The sequence below is a fragment of the Sceloporus undulatus genome, chromosome 9, assembly GCF_019175285.1.
Source record: "Sceloporus undulatus isolate JIND9_A2432 ecotype Alabama chromosome 9, SceUnd_v1.1, whole genome shotgun sequence".
NCBI lineage: Eukaryota > Metazoa > Chordata > Lepidosauria > Squamata > Phrynosomatidae > Sceloporus > Sceloporus undulatus.
This window is the reverse complement of record NC_056530.1, coordinates 33,644,376-33,667,963: the sequence shown is the minus strand read 5'-3', so window position 1 is coordinate 33,667,963 and position 23,588 is coordinate 33,644,376. Positions and strand designations below refer to the sequence as shown.

Genomic DNA, 23,588 nt, shown 5'->3' with positions numbered 1-23,588 from the left:
CTGGAATGCCCTTCCATGGAAGCCTAGGCTGGTCCCATTCCCTGCTTGGTTTTTGTCGGAAAGCCAAGAAATGTTTATTTAAGCAGGCATTTGATATATATTTGTCCCTCCACATTTGCTGGGCTTAGAGGCCCAGGACTCCTGTGAAAGTGGGAAAACCACAAATAACAAAAACACAGTGTTTTTGCTGAAGAGAACACCTCTAGGAATCTCTAGGTCCTCCAGTGCAACTCTGTGGTCAACATCTGCCAGACATTAACCATAGAATTGCACTGGAAGAGCTACAAATGCCTAGAGAAGTGTTCTCTCTAGGAATCTCTAGATCCTTCGGTGCGACTTTTGGTTCGGGTTGACCATGGAGTTGCACTGGAGGTCCTAGATATTCCTAGAGAGAACATATTAATAGAATCCCCGAACAATCAAATCTGCAAAAGTCAAAGCCACAAATGTGGAAGGATGTGTATAATCACATATGGTTTTATGGCGCATGTGTGTTTTAGTCATGCATTTAACTTTTGTACATTTTTATAATCTTGCAACATAACCAAGACCTGATGGTCTTTCTAGAGAATCGACAATGGGATGCCAAAATGACTGGTGGGTTTAACTTCGGAGTAACAAAGCCAGCTATTGGATTTAGAACAACCCCAAGATACATGGATAGTGAAGTTGGCTGAGAACATGGCAGGGAGCAGGTAGGAAGCATTCATTAGCTTACTGAGGGGCTTTACCACCTGCCACATCCCCAACCTTGTGGGAAAAGGAGCCACGAAACATAGCTCCTATTTCTGCCACTATAGAGGTGCCATATGCACCCTGGTACAGCGCTATGATGCCTCTCATGCGCAGCGCCGTTTGGATGCTGCGCATGAGGGACATCACTATGGTGTAAATGGGCGTGTGCCAAGATGGCAACCTAGTGGAGGAAGAGGGGCTAGGAGCACGTAAACGCTTTGCCATCCCTCAGCCTTTCCGCGCACACCAGCCAGCGTAAACCGCCGGTCTATATTCCCCCTGACTTTGACTTTTCTTTTTAGTGTGTGAGAATATGCAGAGATCCTGGGGGGCAGGACGGAGTGATCAGAAAACACATTTAACCTTGGTCTTTGTATTACCCAGGGCCTTCACAAGTCTTTGGGTCTCCATGCCCTTCCCATGGGAAATTTACCTGGTTTTCCAAAGGTCACTCTTAGAAGCATGCAATTGCTTCAGATAGGAAAATATAGACACCTCAAATATAACTTATGTTGGGTATCAGTTTCCATGGCTGAGCAGGGATTTGAATCCAGCATCACAGTTCAACACTCAAGTCACAACACCATATGAGCTTTCACCAAAAGTCTAGCCAGTCCATTTTCTTCCCCAGATGCCCAGCTAGGTGCAAGGGAAGTCCACAAATAGGATAAGAATACAGGAACACCCTCCCATCCATGTTCCCCAGCAATGTATATTTGGAAGTAAACTGCCCTGAACAAGGAGGTTCCACTGGAGGTTTAGGCTATGGACTCTTGTTTCCCTCCAGTGGTCAACCAGATGCCCACAGAGAAGCCACGAAAGCATCTGCATCCCTCTATTTATGTTTTCCATTAGTCAGTAATGATAGGAATGCTGTCTCTGATTCTGGAGGTACTATATAGCTGTCATGACTAGCAGTCGATGTCCAAAAATTCTGTTATTCTCATTGTCATTTGGTTAGAGGGTGGTTTAAAAGTGCAAATGTGTTGTTATTGTAACACCATTTGCGTGCATGGCGCTTTTGGGAAAAGAGGAGAAGCTTCTGTCCTGAGGATCTTACAGTCTGAGACTTGACACAGAGACAAACAGAAGAAGGAGACAAATGGAGATGGAATATGTAATTTTTTAGTCATGATTATTATGTTGGCGGCTTGTAGGTTACTCAGTCCAAACCCCTGCCAGATGTAGGAAGTCCAGAGTTGGAGTACAGAATCATAGAACCATAGAATTATAGAATCATAGAGTTGGAAGCGACCCCAAGAAGGGCCCTCCAGTCCAACCCCATTCTGCCATGCAGGAACTCTCAACCAAAGCATCCTCAACAAATGGCCATCCAGCCTCTGTTTAAAGACCTCTAAGGAAGGACACTACACTCCAAGGGAGTTTGTTCCACTGTCGAACAGCCCTTACTGTCACAAAGTTCCTCCCAATATTGAGGTGGACTCTCTTTTCCTGTAGTTTGCATCCATTGCTCTGGGTCCTATTCTCTGGAGCAGCAGAAAAGAAGCTTGCTCCCTCCTCAATATGACATCCCTTCAAATATTTAAACAGGGCTATCATGTCACCTCTTCTCCAGGCTAAACATCCCCAGCTCCCTATGCCTGTCTTCAGCAGACATGGTTTCCAGACCAGACCATATTATTAGATTGCTCCTTTGAAGTAAGAATCTTGTTCCTTTGAAGTACGTAAGTCCTCCACTGCTCTGCTTAGGTCTTGTACATTTAGGCCCATGATCTTCCTGGTTGAATCTATCCGTCTGGCATGCGGCCTTCCTCTCTTTCTACTACTGTACCTTCCACCTTTCCTACCATTATTGTCTTTTCTAATGAGTCTTGCCTTCTCATGATGTGGCCAAAGTACGACAGCCTCAGTTTGATCATCTTGGCTTTCAGGAAAAGTTCAGGCTTGTTCTGTTCTAGGGCCCATTTGTTTGTCGTTTTGGCTGTTCACAGTATCCCCCGCACTCTTCTCCAGCCCCATGTTGCAAATGAATTGATTTTTGTCTGCTTTCTTCACTATCCAGCTCTCATGTGCATCCATAGGGATGAGAATAAAGTGGCCTGGATGCTTCTAACTTTAGTGCTCAGTTGTTTATCTTGACTCTTGAGGATCTTTTTTTGTTCTTTCATCGCTTCCCATTCCCAGTCTTCTTCTGATTTCTTGGCTGCAGTATCGTTTCTGATATTTGATCCAAGGTGTGGGAAATTCTTTTACTATTTTGATGGCCTCGTCGTCTAGTTTGAATACATTTTGGTCCTCTGTGGTCATTATTTTCTTTTCTTTTTGTTGAGCATTCATCCTGCCTTTGCACTTTCTTTTTTGACCTTCTTTAATATAGTGGGCCCTTGGTATCTGCTGGGGTTTGGTTCCAGGACCCCCGTGGATAACAAAATCCATGAACACTCAAGTCCCATGAAATACAATGGCATAGCAAAATGGTGTCCCTTATATAAAATGGAAAATCAAGGTTTGCTTTTTGGAATGTACACTTTTTTGGAATATTTCCCAAGCCGTGGATGCTTGAATCCATGGATAAAAAATCCATGGATAAGGAGGGCTGACTGTAGTTGTTCCAAGTCTGTGATGCTTTCTGCTAGTAGTATCAAGCAGTAGTATGGCATTGCAGCAGTGCTAGTGGGTGAATTCAGCACCTTAAGGATTTCTGCTTTCATCCTTCCATTCTCCTTTTTTGGACAGTCGCTAGAATTCTCCTCAACTTTCCAAATGTGACCTTACACTCGTTTGGAAAATTAAAGCATGGGCTTCCTTAATTTGTTCCCCTCATTCTTTCCTGATGATCTCTAGCATAGGATGTGATGTTAATGCCGTACATTGAGTTGACATTACAATGGAGTGATCCGCCATGATCCCAAACTCTCTTTCCTGGTTACTCACCACACAGTTCCGGTCCAACTGGTTCCAAGAGCCTCCCATGTCTTCCTACCAGAAGCTGTCATAGCACCATCCGGTGATCTTGGGGTCTTTTCATTCCTGGTTTCAATGCACAGAAATATCTATGCACAGAGTCTCTTGGCATTTGATGAAAAATGCATGACTAATTTCATCTCCCTTCACCCAGATTATACTGGCTTTATCTTAATTAATTTCACCTTCTCTTCAGTGAACCTTAGGGATACATCTCAGGCTCTGTTGCCACAATCTGTTTAGGAGCTGCAGACCTCCATCCCAGCAAGTGATGTTCTAGTTCTGCCTTTTGCTTCCAACGCTTCCTACCATCTGCGCTCAAAGAACAAAAATCCTTCAGGACATCTTAAATGTGTGATTGAAAGCATATGGCCTGTAAAATAAGCCCAAGCAAACTCTGTGGTGGCACCAGTGAACTTAAGCAGCTTGAAATCGGAAGCCATGTCTTCTTTTAAAGTGTAACCTAAAGCTGGTTCCAAAAGTGAGATGGTACAGGCATGCAACAATAGCAGGGAGTGACTGAACCATGTCCCTGGACACCCTGGTGCTAAAGAGGAGAAAGGGGCAGCTCCTTTCTCCCCAGGATCAATCCTGTGGTCAGGCAGTTGCAGAGCTCCTTGCTGTGAAGTCATCAGGCCGCCGTAAGCTGCCTGAGGAGGCGCGAAGATGTCACGCATGCGCCATGCTGTTTGGATGCAGCATGTGTGTGACATCACCGATGCGTACCACATATGGACAGCACCACGAAAAGACGGCGCGTGGCAACCCAGGCAGCAAGGGTCATCCAGTCCAACCCCAAACTTCTTGACAGTGAGAGTGGTTCAACAAGGGAACCGATTGCCTAGAGAGGTGGTGGGGTCTCCTTCTCTGGATGCCTTCACAAAGAGGTTGGACATCTACCTACTGGGAATGCTTTACCTGGAGACCCTGAACTGAGCAATGGGTTGGACTTGATGGCCCATGAGGCCCCTTCCAACTCTATGGGCTTTATCACATGGGGAAATTCGGGGGTTTAAAGAGCCATTATCCTGTGAAAATCATGCCATCGGGGGAATGATTTTCACACGACATCGCGATTAAAGAGACATTATCCTGGGAATAAGAAGAGAATAAACAGCAACAGGTGATTCACAGGAAAATAGCAGAGTTTGCCCCTCCGTGCATATTCAAGAACATGGATCTTAGGTCTGCAAATTAGGAGGGGCGACTGTATATGTAAACACATTTATTCTGTGTGACATTGTAATTTAAAGGTATGCTCATCACTCCACCTTCGCTGGGTTAGGGGTACAGGACCCCTGTGAATGTGGAAAAAACACAAATAACAAAAATGCTATGTGTTTATCTGAGGGAACACCTCTCTGGGAATCTCTAGGTCCTCCAGCGCAACTCTGTGGTCAACATCTGCCAGACATTGACCATGGAAGGATGACAGAATTGGGGACATACTTATCAAATTTGCAGATGACCCCAAATTAGGGGGAGTAGCTAATACCCCAGAGGACAGGATCAAGATTCAAAATGACCTGAATAGACTAGAAAGCTGGGCAAAAGCTAACAAAATGAAATTCAACATGGAGAAATGTAAGGTACAGCACTTAGGGCGGAAAAATGAGATGCACAGATATAGGATTATGGGGGACACCTGGCTGAAGGAGACACTTGTACGTGTGAAAGGGATCTGGGAGTCTTAAGTAGACCACAAACATGAGTCAACAGTGCGATGCGGCAGCTAAAAAGGCCAATGCGATTCTAGCCTGCATCATAGAAGTATAGTATCTAGATCAAGGGAAGTAATAGTGCCCCTCTATTCTGCCTTGGTCATGCCCCACCTGGAATATTGTGTCCAGTTCTGGGCACCACAATTTAAAAAGGATGTAGAGAAACTGGAGCTATGTGTCCAAAGGAGGGTGGCTAAAATGATGAAGGGTCTGGAAACCATGAAGCCCTATGAGGAAGGCCTTAGGGAGCTGGGATGTTTAGCCTGGAGAAAAGAAGGTTAAGAGGTGATATGATCGCCTTGTTTAAATATTTGAAGGAATGTCATGTTGAGGAGGGAGCAAGCTTGTTTTCTGCTGCTCCAGAGAACAGGACCCGGAGCAATGGACGCAAGCTCCAGGAATAAGAGATTCCACCTCAACATTAGGAGGAACGTCCTGACAGTAAGGGCTGTTTGATAGTGGATCACACTCCTTCCTCAGAGTGTAGTGGACTCTCCTGCCTTAGAGGTCTGTAAACAGAGGCTGGATGGCCATCTGACGGGGTGCTTTGACTGGGAGTTCCTGCATGGCAGAATAAAGGGGTTGGACTGGATGGCCCTTGGGGTCTCTTCTAGCTCTATGAGTCTATGATTCTATGATGCAATTGCCAAGTAGAAGGCTCTCTCTAGGAATCTCAGTCTGGGTCCTTCTGTGCAAGTTTTGGTGAAAGTTGAGCATAGAGGACCCAGATCTTCCTAAAGAAAACATGTATCAATAAAATCAATGAATAATCACATCCACAAAAGAAATGTGGGGGGATGAGTGTATCTTTAAATGCATTTAGGCTGTATGATACTGTGATTTAAAAGTGTATCTTTAATTTTGCTTGTTGTTTCTGTCACAACTATTATCCATCCAGTGTCATATGGGAATTAAGCTCTGTAAGACTATTTATAAGGCTATGAGGGGGACCATGTATCTCCCCACATGAACCTCCTTAGAGCCCCGAGGTCCTCAGGAGGAGGCCTTCTCTCTCGGTGGCTGCTCCTGCCCTCTGCCATGCCCTTTGGACAGATATCCATCCGCACGCGGTGGTTCCCATTGGCATTCGCAATCAGTTATTTACACTGATTCATGAATTCGGACTAAGTGGGAACCATGTCCTTTTAACCCGGATCACGATCTGGATTCAAACGTCATGGGAAGAAGGCCCTCAGAGGAGAAGCAAGGCTGGGTGTTTGTAATCCAGGGTGGCTATTATCACGGTTTCAGGGTGGGTTTAATGTCTGTCGTGTTATATTGTTCTTAGCAGGACTGGGGAGTAGGAGTAAGAGTCAGGTGTAACTAAGGAGGAAGAGGTTGGTACAGGAGCTGGAGTAGCAAAATAATTCGTTATTCCTCATTCCTGTGATCTTGTTGTACATTTGTTGTTGTTGTTGTTGTTGTTGTTGTTGTTGACTGCTGCCTTGGAGTTGCTCTCAAGGCCTGGCGGGGCTGCTCCTGCCCAAGAGGGACGAGGACGATTAGGAGGAGGAGGAGGAGGAGGAAGGCGGAGCTGCCGGGAGAGGAGCGGACGGAGCGGCGGCGGAGGAAGAGGAGGAGGCGGCCGTCGGAGGGAGGGAGGCAGGGAGGGCGGGTGTCCTGCTGCCGATGCCGGTGCCTGGGGTCCCCCGGGGGCGTCTCCGTGGCCTTCCCGGTGTCCGCGGGCCCTGGCCCCCGGGCTGCCCTTAGAGCCATGCGCCCGGGACGGCTGCGGGCGGCGCCACGCGGGAACCATGCCGGGGGAAGAGGCCGGGCAGCAGCAGCAGCAGCATCCGCAGCATCAGCAGCCAGGGGCCGGGGAGCGTCCCACCCTCCACCCGGATGGGGGGCCCCCTCGGGAGGAGGTAAGCCAGGCAGCGCCCCGGGAGCGGAGGGAGACCGACGCCGCCTCCGCAGCTCTTCTTAGTCATGCTCCGGTGGAAGCGGGGCTCCTCCGCATGGAGCACAATGCAGCCCCAGGCGCCCCTCTACGGAGCCCCGTTTCTCAGGACTCAGGGGCTCTTAGGTAACCCCCCTCCTTCTTAGAATGGAGGACGGAGCACGGACAACCGGGGGTCCTCGAAATGGAGGAGGTTCTCAATACAGCCCCCAGAGGCTCTTCTGTATAGACCGGTCCGTGGTCCTTAGGGCTGAGGATGGAGGGGGACAACCAGGGGTCCTCGAAATGCAGGACGACCCTCAAAACGCTCCCATGAAGATCATGAGTCCGTGCCGCTTCTTAGTCGCGCTGAGGATTGGATGACGTTTTGGAATTCCTCCCGGACGGGAGGCTGAAATGGAGGACGCGTCCTGGGGGTGGAGGGGGTTACGACGACCAAGAGTCCTCAAAAGAGAGGACGGTCCGGGAAAAAGGGAAGGCGCCCCCAAAAACACAACCTCAGGCGCGCTCCTCTATGGAAAAGCCGGTGCTTCTTCTTAGAAAGGAGGGCGTTTTGGAATGCCTCCTGGATTAGGCTTGGGATGGAGGGCGCGTCCGGGAAAAGGAGGGCACTCTCCGCGGGGAGGGGTCCAAACATGGCCCCGTCAGCCTCCCTCAGGAAGGAGGAGGAGGAGGGAGCAGCGCCGCTTTTGCTGCAGGGCCTCAAGAAAAGCTCCGCCGGGTTTAAACATAACGCCTGGGTTTGGCAAGGAAGGAGGGAAGGGGGCTCCCTCTGGCCCCTCCTTCCTTCGGCCCTCAATCTGTACCTTTTCCCCTCACAGATGTCCCCTCGCAAGCCTCCCTTTTTTCCTCACAAACGCTCCATTTCCCCTCACAAATGTCCCTTCATAAACATTCTCTTGACAATTGTCCCCTCGGAAACGTCTCCTCACAAGTGTCTCCACAGAGAAACCTCTCCTCCTGCCCCCCTTTTTTCCTCAGAAACGTCCCCTCATAAACGTCCCCTCCTCCTGTGTGAGGGGAAAGAGGGAAAGGGGGGCAGGTTGGGGTGCCTTGTTTGCTTTGGGCGCGGCAAAAAGAGGGAGCACCCCCCCCAAAATGGACTCCCACTTTGGAGTGAAGGGGGAGGGTGAAGCCTCAAAGTGTTTCTCTGGGTGGGTGTTTAATCTCGTTTCCCCGTGAACGAGGGAAGGAAGGAGGGAAGGAGGGCGTCAAGGCAACGCGGGGATGATGGTGGGTGGGGGGGGGGAGAGAGAAGTTCTGCATTGCACCACAGACCAGGCTGCCTCCTCTCCTCCTCGCCTTGCTGCTTTTCCTCCTGGTGGCTGCGGTTCCTGAGGCAGATTTGGAGGCTGAGGGGAAGAAAAGAGGGAGGCACAAAAGGGGGACAAAATAGCTGCATCCAGAGTGGGGAAATAACCCGTATTGATACTGCTTTGACCACCCTGGTGCTGGTGCCACAACTAGCTACCATTCCCAGAATTCCATAGCCTTGAGTCAGGGCGGCCAAAGCAGTATGGAAACGGGTTATTTCCCCACTCTGGATGCAGGCAAAGATGGGAGGAGAGGACAAAAAGGTACCAAAAAGTTCCCTCACAGCCTGGAAAGGGCTCCCCTCCTTCTTCATAGAGTCATTATTGACTCTAGCAGAGGGTTGTCCTAAGTCTGAGTCAACATATTAGCAGCAGCAGCAACAAAATGGCTAGAACTGCAGAGTTGGAAGAGACCTCAAGGAGGGCCCTCCAGTCCAACCCCTTTATTCTGCCATGCAGGAACTCTCCATCAAAGCATCCCCATTGACAGATGGCCATCCAGCCTCTGCTTAAAGACCGCCAAGGAGGGAGACTCCACCACTCTCCAAGGCAACATATTCCACTGTCAAACAGCCCTTACTCTCAGGAAGTTCCTCCTAATGTTGAGCTGGAATCTTTTTTCCTGGAGCTTGCATCCATTGCTCCCAGTCCTATTCTCTGGAGCAGCATAAAACAAGCTTGCTCCCTACTCAATATGACATCCCTTCAAATATTTAAAGAGGGCTATCATATCACCTCTAACCTTCCCTTCTCCAAAGTCGCTTCCTCCTCCTCTTCCTCCTCTGTCACCAAGTTTGGCAGGTAGACTCAGTCTCTTTTTAAAATTAGAGTTGAGCAAACCATTCTCCACATTTCCCTTCCTTTCAGGGGGAAAATGAGGGAGCGGTAGAGAGGAAGTCCATCCTGGGCCTCCCCAGGTGGAGTGTCTCCATGATCTGCCACAGAATAGGCCTTCTTCCTCCGCTCCATAAATGTCTAGGAATGGGTTGCGCTTGTGGGTGAGGTTACGCTGTTCCTCACACTCCGCCAAGGAGCCTGTGGGGAGTATTTTCTGGATGCTCAAAAGGACTTGTTAAGCTTTTCTGGGTCTTGAATCAGGTTCCTTTCACTGGTGGTGTGTATCTTTAATCCATTCCTGACTTCTGGTGACCCTCAGGTGATCCTCTCATGGGGGTTTCTTGGCAATGTTTGTTCAAAGGTGGTTTGCCATTGTCTTCTCCTGTGGCTGGGAGCATGCCCAAGTGTACGGTTTAGGTTAGTGTACATTTGGTTTGCCATTGCTTTCCTCTGAGGCTGAGAGCATGCGACTTGTCCAAGACCACCCAGGTTCCCTTCCCTCCCAATTCCCTCTACTACTCCTGGTTGAAATCTGCCAAGGAAGTAGTGGCATCAGCCAGTTTTAGGCCCAGGACATGGTTTGTAACTTAACACTCATGGGATTACATCACGCTTGCACAATGTTGCTTAGTCGATTGAGTTGTTGTGCAACCAATGCATAATGCACATGAGTGTTCAGTGCATATCTGTGCAACTTTCTGCAATGTGGATTCAGATCCATGTGCAATGCCCAGCTATGTCCAGGGGAGCCATATCTTCACTTCCACTGGCATGAACAGAATACAGCTGTACCTCATGGGACAGTAATAATAGAATCATAGAGTTGGAAGAGACCCCAAGGGCCACCCAGTCCAACCCCATTCTGCCATGCAGGAATACAGAATCAAAGCAACTGCGACACATGGCCATCCAACCTCTGCTTAAAAACCTCCAAAGAAGGAGATTTCGCTATACTCCAAGGAAGTGTTTTCCACTGTCTAACAACTCTTACTGTCAGGAAGTTCTTCCTAATGTTGAGGTGGAATCTTTTTTCCTGTAGCTTGCATCCATTGTCCAGGGTCCTATTCTCTGGAGCAGCAGGAAACAAGCTTGCTCCATCCCCAATATGACATCCCTTCAAATACTTAAACAGGGCTATCACATTACCTCTGAGGAAGTAGACGGAAGTCTTGGAAAGCTCATGCTGCCAACTTCTTTCTTTCAGTGAGTCTCAAAGGTGCTACAAGATCTCTGTACCTTGTCCTGAAAATGTAGAGCTTGAGAGGATCCTGTCAGGTCCAACCTCCTGCTGGTGGAGGAACCCACGGCTAAAGCATGTCTTAGAAGTGGCCATCCAACCATGGATTAAGAACCTCCAAGAAAAGCCTGTCCACCACCTTTCAAGGCAGTCAACTACCATCAGGAAACTGTTCCTAATGTTTCTTTGGAATGGCCATGCCTGTCATTTGAATCCATTGGTTTGGGTCCATAGCAGAAAACAAGCTTGCTCAGTCTTTCACCTGACATCATTTCAACTTAGGGCATTGGGAAAACATTGGCCCAAACCTAGCTTTCCAGACTGGCCCTATGGGACTTTACATCTAGTACTGAAGAGGATGCTAAGCATTCAGCCTTTCTGGAAAGGGGCAGGCAGGCCCTAAATTAGTGCCAGATTTCTACCTAAGCTAAGCTGAAGTTTATGTGCAAAGAAGAACAGGATCCAGGGATCCTCCAGGCTTTATTGTGGCTCTCCAGTCCAAAACCAGTGGGGCATAAGGGAAAGGCCACTTGATGTACCCTCTGTGCCATCCCTGCTTGCAGCTGGAAAATCCCTGTTTTCTTGATCTCCTGGCTACCTAGAAATGTAATGCTGATATTTCAGGAATATAAAGTGGTTTTGCAATACAGTTGCTTATCAGAAGTCACTTAAGCACACAACCCAAAGGTGAATCCAAACATACAAGCAGCAGGGCTGCTCCATGCTAACAAATTGGTTTGCGTAATTTTTAATCTGCTGGTCTTTAGTCTATGGTCCAAAATCCATTGCAGAAATCATCAGAGGCCGCTTTAAGTGCCCTGGCTCAGTTCTAAGGAATCCTGGGAATTGTAGTTTATTGTGGCACCAGAGCTCTCTGACAGAGGAGGCTAAACGTCTCACAAAACTACAGATTCCAGAATTCCCTCACATTGAGCCAAGGCAGTTAAAGTGGTCTCAAAAGTGGCTCATTTCTGCAGTGTGTTTTGGACCTTAATTGCCCATGCAAGGCCAAGCCACCGAAAATACATGCTGGTACCTTCTTATCAGAGATGTTGCTGAGGAAATCTATTTCCTTCTTAATGGTATTAGCTTAGATCCAGGGGGACCAGGGAGCTTGAAGAGTGTGAGAGATAATGTTTCCTCTGCTAGTCAAAATGTCCTGGCCATTTGATCCTTTGAGTCACTGAAGGTTTGTTGTTGTTGAGTGACTTCAAGTCCTTTCCGACTTATGGCAACCCTATCATGGGTTTTTGTTGGCAAGATTTGTTCAGAGGCGGCTTGCCATTGCCTTCTTCTGAGGCTGAGAGTATGTGACTTGCCTGAGAGTACTGCTTTTAAAAAGCCCTCCTGGTTGGCAGAAGGGAGCTGTCCGTGGTGCTGACTCTTCAACAGGCTCAGCATTTCCAGATGGCTCCTTTCAAGTTGAGGTTCAAACTCCTCTGAGAGGGTTCAGGGCCCCCTTCATAGGGGAATCCCTGGCGGCCCCTGCAAAATCCCCTACTGATCTTTCATTGTTCCTCCCATCCCAAACACACAACCACAGATGCAGCACAACCTGGTTTGACTGTCAAAAGTGGCACAGAGGACTGCCATGTTGCACTCTGCCATCTATATGTATTTCCTAGCATGGATAGAATCCTGCTAAAGTCGGCCCAGAAAAGGGTTTCCAGTCACTTCCCTGAACATTTGAGAAGAGGGGACAAGGAGACGCAGGACTACAGTTAGCCCTCCGCATTTGCAGCTTTGACTCTTGCGGATTCGATTATTTGTGGTTTTGATTAATATCTTCTCTTTAGGAATCTCTAAGTCCTCTAGCGCAACTCTGCCAGAGGTTGACCATAGAGATGTGCTGGAGAACCTAGAGGTCCCTAGCAAAAACACTTCTCTAGGCATTTGTAGGTCCTCCAGCATGATTCTAGGATCAATGTCTGGCTGATGCAGACCATAGAGATGCACTGGAGGACCTGGAAATTCCTAGAGAGGTGTTCTCTGAATAGTGTTTTTGTATTTGTGTTTTTTCACATTCATGGGGGTCATTCATCCCTAACCCCAGCAAATTTGGGGGGATCACTGCATTTGTACGACTCAGATCACATACGGGGCTTATGTGTGTCCACTAAGTGGTAAAGCTACTCTTGGAGTGCAGCTGTGAGTGTGTAGGTGGGGAAGGGTCACATATTCAAAATGCACTTTTGATAAAACAACCATATGGAAAGACAGCCTGCTAAGGAGCAGACTTAAATGGTATGTTTTCCCTTGTCTTTCTAGCTTTTTAGATGAGACTCCTTTTTAGAAATTGTTGCTGTCCTTCTCAAGACATCAAACATCTCAAGAGAGTATCAAGCGTGTCAAAGGGTTGTTTCTTTTTACCGTACAAGGAGCGATATGGCTAATGCAGAGAAAGAGAGAGATTCAGCCCCAAAGACAGGAAGGACACCAGACTGAAGTCTTGCCTGTGACTTTACCCCTCCCAGCACATTTGAGATGCGTTGTACCACCAAGTCCCTCAGCCAGTCTTTGGGAATTGCAGTCCGACATATTTGAAGGGCATCAGGTCAGGAGAGGCTGGTTATGGACACTCCTGGGTTGATTCTGTTTTTATTTTTCAAGTTCTGGGAGTAGAGTCTCAAGATTTGTGGAATGGTGAGTGCAAAGTCAGGACTCAGGATGGAACGAGGAGCGAATAATTTGCATCCAGTCCCTGCTATAAGAAGGGAAGGAAGAAGATGGGAGCTGGGGATGTTTAGCCTGGAGAAGAGATGGTTAAAGGGTGATATGATAGCCTTCTTTAAATATTTGAAGGGATGTCACATTGAGGATGGAGCAAGCTTGTTTTCTGCTGCTCCAGAGAATAGGACCCAGAACAATGGATGCAAGCTCCAGGAAGAGAGATTCCACCTCAACATTAGGAGGAACTTCCTGACAGTAAGAGTTGTTAGACAGTGGAACACACTCCCTCAGAAAATGGTGAAATCTCCTTCTTTGGAGGTTTTTAAATAGCCATGTTCCCATTTAGTGGCTTTTCAGCTTTTGTTCTAAAAAGGTGAAGCATAGTCTTTTGCTTTTAGCTCTGCCCAGGAACCTTTCTGAAATTGAATTTGGCAGAATCGGACTGAAAGAGCTGTGAGCAAGCCATGGCTGAGCCATTCTTGATGGATGCTTCCCATATTGATAAGTTTCTAGTCTCACAGAAGGAAAAGAGTGTTGCTGATGGGCCTAGAAACTGGGACTTCTGTGTCCCCCCCCCCAAAGGATAAATGAGGCTAAGGGTCCAAACCCTGGGCAGATTTCAGGGAATTCCCCCAAAATAAAAAGCGGCCAATTTTGTCCATTGTCTGGGAGGGTTAATGTCGGATTAATGCTGAACCAGAGCATTTAAAGCGGTCTCAATTTGGGTTATTTCTGCAGTATGTTTTGGACCTTAGAAATGGGAGGGAAGATCCCAGGAGTATATTTCTGTCTCTTTCTCTTTTCTGCTGAACCCTGGCGGTTGGACAAGAAAGAGTGGGATACAGCGGTTAAAAAGCTTCTCCATCCCATCAAGGATCCCTCTATCCCCACCTTTTGTTCCATAAACCCATGTTTCCCTGCATTGTGTTATTCATGCAAAGGGATGGCCTGCTTGAACACAGCCTTCTGCACCCACCTCTTGCTCCCCAGAGGATTGTTCTGAAATCCATTTGCATTTGGCCCCTTTCCCAGAGGCTTTTACCAAGGGAGGGGGAGAAAGGGGCAGTGGGTAGGGCCCAGAGAAAGGTGCGGGGTTGAAAAACAAACAAACCCCAAAAGTGTTATTTATATTTAAACCAGTTTTTTCATTAATGTTTTAATGAAAAAAATATATATCCTGCATATTATGTCAGTACTGTGAGACACTGTTTTATGTATTTGAAAGCTTGGCCAACCAAGTTTTAGTGCTTTCTAACATTAACAATTCAAAGGTATTAGGCTTTGATATGATTTACATCTCTCAATAAAGCACCAGTCTGTTCCTGCTTATTATTCCTATTAAATCTGAATATATGTTGTTGTTGTTAGCTGCCTCCAAGTCGACTTCGACTCATGGCAAGGCTGTGGAATGAGATACCTCCAAGCCCCCATCGTCTGCCTTTCAGTTGAGGTCCAGTAGGCACAGGCCCATGTTCCCTCTGACTGAGTCCATCCATCTGGCATGTGGTCTTCCTTGCTTTCTTCTTCCCTCCACCTTCCCAGCATCATTCTCTTGTCTAATGAGTCATGACTTCTCATGATGCGTCCAAAGTATGATAGCCTTAATATAGTCCTCTTGGTCTGTCCTACGACCCCTTGGGTTGTCTTTTTGGCTGTCCACAGTATCCTCAGCACTCTTCTCCAGCACATCTCAAATGAATTCATATCCTTCCTCTCCAGCTTTCACATCCGTACATAGTAATGGGGAATACAGTGGCTTGGAGGATTCTAACTTCAGTGTTAGAACTCTATAGGATTTTGTCTAGTTCCTTCATAGCTGCCCTTCCCATTCCTTGTCCTCTTCTCATTTCTTGACTGCAGCCTCTGTTCAGATCCATAATAAAACATAGCAAAGTACTCTTGGAGTTGTTTTGGTTGAACTTACATTAATTGAAGGCTTTGTTTCTGAATGGCATTTCTTGCACTATAAAATAACGTAGAATTCAAAGATATAGCCATGTTAGTCTGTAGAATCAGTAGGTAGAGAGATCTTGGAGCACCTTAGTGATTCATGTCTCCAGGAGCAGAAACAGCCACATTGGTACAAGATCTCCCTACATAAAATAAAATGATTAAAAAGAAACAACTGACATGGGACACTGCTCTAACAAAGAACAACTGTCAATGAAATGTTCAAGTTAAAATGTTTAAATTCAGTAATTGTTGTTCTAGTATGATGGTTTCAAAGGAGTAATAAAAGCCAGATGTCTTTTTAATAATAATAATAATAATAATAATAATAATAATAATAATAATAAATTTTAAAAAACCAGGAGTGTTTGTTTATTGTTAAACCCTGGGAAGCTGGCCCACTACAAGCATCACTGGAATGAAATAAGGGGATCCCTATGATGGGCTGGATATGGTCTGGGAGCCCAGCATCCCATGTATATCTTATCATCCTTGTTGCCCTCCTCTGAATTCATTTACAGTCGCTCCTCCTAACTCATGGATCTTGGATCTGTGCCCTTGAATATCTGTGGAGGGGCAACCTCCACTATTTCTAATGGTGCGCGTGCCGGGGCCGCACGCATGCTGATGTGCCCCATTGAAGCCTATGAAGTTTGAATATGTGGGAGCCTCCATTTTCGCAGGGGGGGGGAACTATCCCCCGTGAAAGCGGAGGGCCAACTGTATATTCTTAAAATTAGGCATCCAGAACTGAACATAGTACTCCAGATGAGGCTTAACTAATGCAGAATATAATGGGACTATTTTGTTGTTAATTGCCTTAAAGTCAACTTTAACTTATGGTAACCTTATGAAAAAACATCCTATCATCAGTAGCCCTGCTCAGGTCTTGCAGACTGAAAGCCAGGCTTCCCTGACGCAGTTCATCCATCTGGAAGACAGTCTTCCTCTTTACCTTCCACTTTACCAAGCGCTATCATCTTTTCCAGTGAGTCATCTCATCTCATTGTCTTTCTAGCAGTCCACTGTATCTGCAGAACTCTTTTCCAGAACCACATCTCGAAGGAGAGTTGATTTTCTTCCTATCAGCTTTCTTCACTGTCCAGCTTTCACAGCCATACATCGTAACGGGAAATACGATGGTACGGACCATCCTGACTTTAATATTCAGTGATACATCTTTACACTTCAGCATCTTGCCTAGTTTCTTTATAGCTGCCCTTCTAAGTCCTAGTCTTCTTCCGATTTCTTGACTACAGTCTCTAATGGCTGAGCCAAGATATGATAAATCTTGAACTATTTCAATGTTGCCACTTCACTTGCTAAAATGCTGGGTTCATCTTCAAATGGTTCTCCCTTTAATAATAATAATAATAATAATAATAATAATACAATTTATTTATATTCTGCCTTTCCCTTGCCATCCCTTTATCTCTTATATAGTTCTTCTGTGTACTATTTCCATTGTCTTTTTACTTGTATTTGATCATGTAATAATGTGATCCTTTGCTGGTCATAAAACATCCTCACTCTTGATTTAAATTTCTCTTTGATTTCCCAGATCTTGTGGAAGAGGTCTCTTGTCCATCCTTTTTTGTTCTCCTCTTCTGTTTCTCTGTATTGCTTATTATAGTAGTTCACTTTAGCTCTCTGCACAAGTCTTTAAACAGTTACATTCAGGGTTCTGGTTCTATTTCTGTCTCCTTTTTGCTTTCCTTTTGTCCTTGACTGAAGAGTTTCATCTGTCTTCCTTTCAGGATTATCTTTCTTTTTGGCAACAGAAAATGGCTTTCTGCAGTCTTCCTTTTATTTGGAAACTATGCTCCTTTTAATGTGGGGTGATTTATTTATGCTTTGCCTACAACAATAATCCCAAGGTCCTTTCCTTATGTACTACTCTGAGCCAAATATCCCTATTTGTGCATTTTCATTCTATTAATTTCAACCCAGTTTTCTAGTTTATCAAGGTCCTTTTGAATTCTGTTCCTACCTTTCAATCTGGTAATAGTCTGGTTTGATGCCACTTTAAGTGCCATGGCACAGTGCTATGGAATTCTGGGGACTGTAGTTTGTTCCAGAATTCCATAGCATTGACACATGGTGGTTAAAGTGGTGTCAAACTGGATTATTTCTGGTGTGCGGATGTGGCCATAAATAATGTTGTCGTTTCTGCAGTGTGATGTGTTATATTTGCTTTTTTTCTTGGGGATTAAAAATGCTTTCCTGAGATATTGAGAGAGCCAACTTGGTATAGTGTTTGAGATTGGACTATGACTCTGTAGACCACAGTTTGAATCCTTACTCAGCCATGGAAATCTGCTGGGAGACCTTGAGCAAGTCACATTCTCTCAGAGGAGAGCAAACGCACATTCCCTCTGAACAAATCTTGCCAAGAAAATCCTGTGATAGGGTTGCCTTAGGGTCGCCATAAGTTGGAAGTGACTTGAAACCACACAAGTTATTTTAGGGTTTCATTGTTAAGGCTATCTTTTTTGGTAAGCTATTTTTCGTTGGAGATAACACATAGTGACTTCGGAGGCTTTGTAACAAATCACAGTAGTATTACTTTTTCAAATAAACTTTCCAAGTTCTTCAGGATCTATACAGATCCTTTATAAGCGCATAAGCAAAGCTTGGGGAAGTCGTTTTTCAAGACTGTAACTCCTAGAATCCATCTTGGCTATACCAGCTGCCAAATACAAGGAGTTGTAGTCCTAAGAATTACTTTTCCCAGCTTTGTACATAGGAGTAAGCTAGCAGGCCATTTAGTGGCGGTGGCTATGGCTGAATGAGACCTCTGTGTTCAGAGGCAGTGTATCTCCATTGTTAGGGATTGGCTATTGCAGTCATAACATGTTTCTGACATTCCTGAGACACACCGTTCAAAGCCCTCTGGGAAAAGGATGCTGGGTTACATGCCCCATTTTTGTCTGATCCAACTGTGACGTTGCTTTTCACATTTATCTGTTGAAATAAACATTGTTTGATATAGTTAATGGTTTTTAATATAATTACATAGATAGAATACTTTTCATTCATTGTTGAACTTATGGACCAGAACATTGTGGTGTAGTACCTTCTACTTATAATGTTAGTTTGAATTCTTTCTGTGTGCTTTTTCATAATGGCCTACGTTCTACTGCTAGTCCCAACCAGAATATATCTACTGAACCAGTAGATTCACCTTTGTCTTCACTCACCATTCAAACACTGATTCCCTGGGTTATTATTTGTCATTTGTCCTGATTCTGGGTAATATCTTTGTAAGCATGACCACCAGAAACTTGATGTGCCTGCTTTAATAAAAGCTAAAAATTCAAAGAAGAAACAACAATACATCAAAGCGGGAGAGACAGACTTGTAATGTTCCATTTTTCTTTCTTTCCCTCTTTCTCTCTCCTGCGGTGAGCAGCAACGCCCTCTCAAGCAATCCCTCAGCAGCTCCCTCTGCCGTGAATCCCACTGGAAATGCCTGGTCCTTACCCTTCTGATGTACGGCTGCTTCGGTGTCATGGCTTGGTGCCGCCTCTCAACAGTAACCCGCCTGAATTATGACAGCTCCTACCAGGGTGCCTCCGTAGTGTACCATGACAGCCCCTGCTCCAATGGCTACATCTACATCCCTCTGGCCTTCCTGGGCATGCTCTATGTGGTCTACCTGGTGGAGTGCTGGCATCGGTTTGCCAAGGGCCAGATGCAGTACCGTGTGGACACAGCCAGTGTCTATGAGAAAGTCCAGCGCATGCAGCAGGCCACACCGTGCATCTGGTGGAAGGCCATCAGCTACCACTACATCCGCCGCACTCGGCAGGTCACCCGTTATCGCAATGGGGATGCATACACCACCACCCAAGTCTACCACGAGCGGGTCAACACTCATGTAGCTGAGACAGAATTTGACTACTCAGGCCACGGGGTAAAGGATGTCTCCAAGGAGCTGCTGGGCCTCTCCGATTACCCAGTCACCAAGCTCCGCTTCACCAAGTGCTTCAGCTTTGCCACTGGGGAGGCAGAAGCAGCCTACCTAACCCAGCGGGCTCGGTTTTTTGGTGAAAATGAGGGCTTGGACGACTATATGGAGGCCCGTGAGGGGATGCATCTCAAGAATGTAGACTTCAAGGAGCACATGTTGGTTTTTCCTGACCCAGGACGCCCGCCTTGGTACACTTGCCGCTGGGTCTTCTGGCTCGCTTCCTTCCTGCTGCTCTCCTGGCCACTCCGAGTGCTGGCTGAATACCGCATGGCCAATGTCCATTACCATGTAGAGAAACTTTTTGGGGCAGATGATGGCCCCAGTCCTCTGGACACCTCGGCAGCTTACAGCCGGCGCATCTCCCGTGTCAACACGGTGGACATGACCGAACTGGAGTGGCACATCCGGTCCAACCAACAGCTGGTGCCCAGCTACTCAGAGGCTGTCCTCATGGACTCCACTGTGGTGGCTGGCACAGCCTACCTCCGTAGTTGCCAGCGCTGCCGCCGGACTGTCAGCAGCAATTCCCTGCCTTCCCGAGGCACCCGGGCCCTCTATGCCCGCCTCCCCTTCAGCTGCAGCCGCTTCTCACTGGGTGGCGCTCGCCGGTGTGGCGGAATCCTCCGCAGCCTGAGTGGCAGCCATGTTGGCAGCAGCACCGAGACGGAGCCTCTGGAAAGCCCCCCTTGCTACCAAGATGCTTTGTACTTTCCAGTCCTGATAGTGCATGGAGGGGAGGGCTGTCAACGTAATGGGCAAAGACCTGGCCCTACAGAGAGGGCATCAGGAACCCCACTGTGATCTGAGGGGAGAATGGGTGGTTGAAACTGAGCCCCCATGGGAGAAAAAGAAAAGGGAAACAGAGAAGTCCACCCCTTCTCCTCTGCTGACCCATTTCCTTTGCCCTGGCCTAAAACTAGGCTCTAGGCCCTATCTTTGGCTGACCTTCTACCTGTTCCCCACCCCAATGATTCTCTGAGAAAAATGAAAAATACCCCCCTTCTCTCCTTTTTTTCTGGAGTGGCGGTGTAGGTGACACCAATGGTCAACCTTGGCTTGTTTCTCATAATTCATTGCTTCAAAAATGCTGTTAAAAAGAATGTGATATGCTTTTTAGCAAATATTCAGAGAACCGACGAAGGAAAGTGGGGAAGGTACCTGGACTGGAGCTGAGCAATTTGTGGGGCTAAGGCATGCTCACCCCAGGAAAAGGAGGGTCAAGGAGAGTGTGGCAACTGACACGTTGCTTCCCGGTGGCTAAGAATGCTGACACCATTCTTGCTTCTAAGAATTTTTTTTAACTTAGTGATGCTCACCCATCCACAATCATGAGGACTAGAATCATGCTTAGAATGTCAAATTCCGTGCCCACATGTGCTAGAGCTTGTGCTTGTGTTGTGGATGTGGCAGACCCATTCCTTTGGTGGCCCGTAGATGCTTTAGAGGTGTGGGAGGAGGGAGGGAATTTCCCCCAAGACTTTGGAGGGAGATGGGCTATCAGAATTTTTAATGGGCTGAGTGTCTGTGCCTTTGTGAGAGGCAGAGGTCAAAATGCACAACTTTATTGCCAACCTCTCCCCAGATTTCTCTCTAGCATAAAGTATAAGTTGGTTGCAGACTTCTGGCAGGTAAAGGTTATTAATAGTTATTAGCTGTTAGGATACTGGAATGGAACTTCCATAGCCAGGAGAGGTATATCAGAAAGTCATGTGCTGAGATGGTCTGTGGCATGTATATCCTGGTATTTGGTTGAACACTGCAGGAAACGGAATGGTTGATGTTGTTCTTTTCCAACAGGGTGACCCTCAGCCACCCAGAAGATGGCTCAGAACTTGCAGTCAAGGCAGGTCGAGACTTCCTTGCTTTTGACTACAAAACCAGTCGAGGAATACATTTCATAAGAGGATCAGTGGACCAAGTGTTATGAGGAAGGGGAGATGCAAAAGAGTGGCATCGGTAATAATTTGGATGAGACCAAGTCTCAGGGCTGGTCTATGCATTAGACAGGGAGTGTGGTGGCTGCTTCAGATGACAGAGCCAAAGAGAACGCCAGGTAGTCCCATCCTTGCTTTTGCTATTCTGGGCTGGCCTTCTGTCTCATTAATTGCCTTCTTTCAGTACATCACATAGAGTAACATTTGGAGAAGACCCCTGAACAAGTAAGCAGGCCAAGAAGCAGATAGGGAAGCCTCCAACTGGCATCACTCTGATCACAGGGTGCATCCTGGCATTGCTGCCATGTGGCAATGGAGCAGGTGGAGTGGAGATCAAGCAGAGGTGAGGCAGTGGAAGGAGAAGAGAAGAACTCTGTGGCCCCTTATATGCTAAGCTCAAATGTGGTGTACCCACGTTGCAGTCGGATTGATCTGCCACTTTGTTCATTTGGCATCTGTGGAATGTAACTGAGTTGGTGCCACCTTGTCCTTAGGCAGGGAAATATCTTGGGCTGGCCCTGTTCCAGTCTTCATGGAGTAGCGTTAGTTCAGGGCCCTGGTGGAAAAGGAAAGAGTGATCAAGATGAAAACAACCACAGCCCTGACAGTATCAGGGCAAAAGTCTGATCATTGCCAGAGGCTGGTTTTACACTGGAGTGAGATTGGTGTAGGAGGGTAAGCAATTGGGGTCCTGAGACAAGTTCTCTGTTTAATCTTAACATAGTTGTTGGGACACCTACATGTGTAAGATGTCATAAACCTTCTTTCTTTCCCTCATAGAAACTGTCAGGGCATTAACTGCAGTCCTCTGAGGAGAAAGTGGTGGCCATAGCCCCAAAGTGATCTAAAACCAACATAAGGTTGTGGTATAACTCTGTCACAGAAGAATGTATCCATGTTCCTGCTCCTTCAGTGTCCTGGTGTCAGGCCATTGCTTCCTCTGTCCTTCTAAAATCTATACTGGATCAGATGTCTTAAGCGGAGCAGAGTATCTTCTGCTCTATACCTATGGAGAGGTGGATCTTTTTTCCTCCAGATTGTGTCTGGACTGTGCCGTTTGTAATATTATTCCTCCCACCTTGTGGAAGAAACATGGATGTGAACAGATGGGCTAATGGGGTCCTTCCGTTCTCGGCCCCTCCATCCCATTCTGGTTGGGGTTTCAAGATGTGTGACAGGTCAGTGTTCCAACATCCCCATGTTGTTTGACTTACATGTGATTTGGATCAAGACCTCGGTTTCTTTTCTGCTTCCTGAGGAAGGGGAACAAAAGATAGAAAACACTTCTTCCTTTTCTCAGGCACAATATAGAAGAAACCCAGTTGTACAAACAAAAATGTGGTGGACAGAAGGAAAATAATCAAATAAAGGGATGGGTTTGGTGACACTGGGATCAGACCCATAGATGTTGAAACAAAATAAAACTGAGCCCCGTGCTTTGGGGGCAATAAAGATCTTTCAAAGTGCATACATGTCTCTTGGTATGTCCTTATGGAAAGGTGGAAAGGTGGGGGGTGTAGAACAGAAATCATGTCAAAGAAACACACAGATAAAAGCATACAGCCCAGTCCTGGGAAAATCAACAGTGAACATTGGAGTCTCAGAGAGAGCACTTCACTGGATCTGTTTTTAACTAGAGAATAAACCTGGGGCTTCTTGTGTTGTGCTCGGCTATTTGAGGTGTGTCTTCGGCTCTGCTTGCTGGGAAATTTGAAAGGCAGTCACTTACCGTGGCTGTCCTCATCTCCATCCTACCAAGGAGAATCCAAAATGCTGCATGTGTCTATACTGACAAAGCCGTTCTAGTGGGTTTCATCTCCAACAGGAGAAGGCCTTTTGTAAAGGTAATGAGTCTTGCCTCTAGTTGCTCCCTCATGACCAAGCCAGCCTAAAATGTGAAGTCAAAGGTTTTCATGGCCGGCATCCATAATTTTTTGTGTTGGGGGGAGGGTTATTTGGCCCCAAAAATCCACAAAAAACCAGCCTAAAATGTTTTTCATTGCTCAGCAGAAACAAGTCTTAAGGGAGGCAGGTGGTGCCATCATCCTTGTTAATAAAGAGTCCCAGTGAGTCCTCCATCCACTACAATCTTGTTCCTGATCCCTTTGAAAAGGTCTCCATGCTTTGAATAGAGCAGAGGGATTTGCAAGGCCTGCTAACACAAATTGGATCAAGACTCTTATGGCTTTCTAAGGCTTCAGCCTTTGTTAAAGAAACAAAAATATTGAACGATCAAAGATATCAAAGCCAAGCCTGTTAGGGTCTAGTTTTAAATCAGCAGAGTAAGAGAAAATGGTCTAATTGTGCTTCTCTAAGAACTGAGACTGACTCAAAAATAACACAAGCAACTTGCAGTTTAAACAAAGGTTTGCTAATGGCATTAATCTACATAT

The 23,588-nt window shown here is 46.5% G+C and overlaps 1 protein-coding gene across 1 annotated transcript; it reads left to right on the top strand.

Annotated features, from left to right (window-relative positions):
• The first annotated feature begins 6,950 nt into the window (after nucleotides 1-6,950).
• On the top strand, nucleotides 6,951-22,663 carry TMEM151A (transmembrane protein 151A). The gene is made up of 2 exons (XM_042439970.1): nucleotides 6,951-7,246; nucleotides 18,701-22,663. Exons 1-2 carry the CDS (start codon nucleotides 7,136-7,138, stop codon nucleotides 20,060-20,062), a joined length of 1,473 nt encoding a protein of 490 aa, XP_042295904.1. The 5' UTR covers nucleotides 6,951-7,135; the 3' UTR covers nucleotides 20,063-22,663.
• Nucleotides 22,664-23,588: the final 925 nt, after the last annotated feature.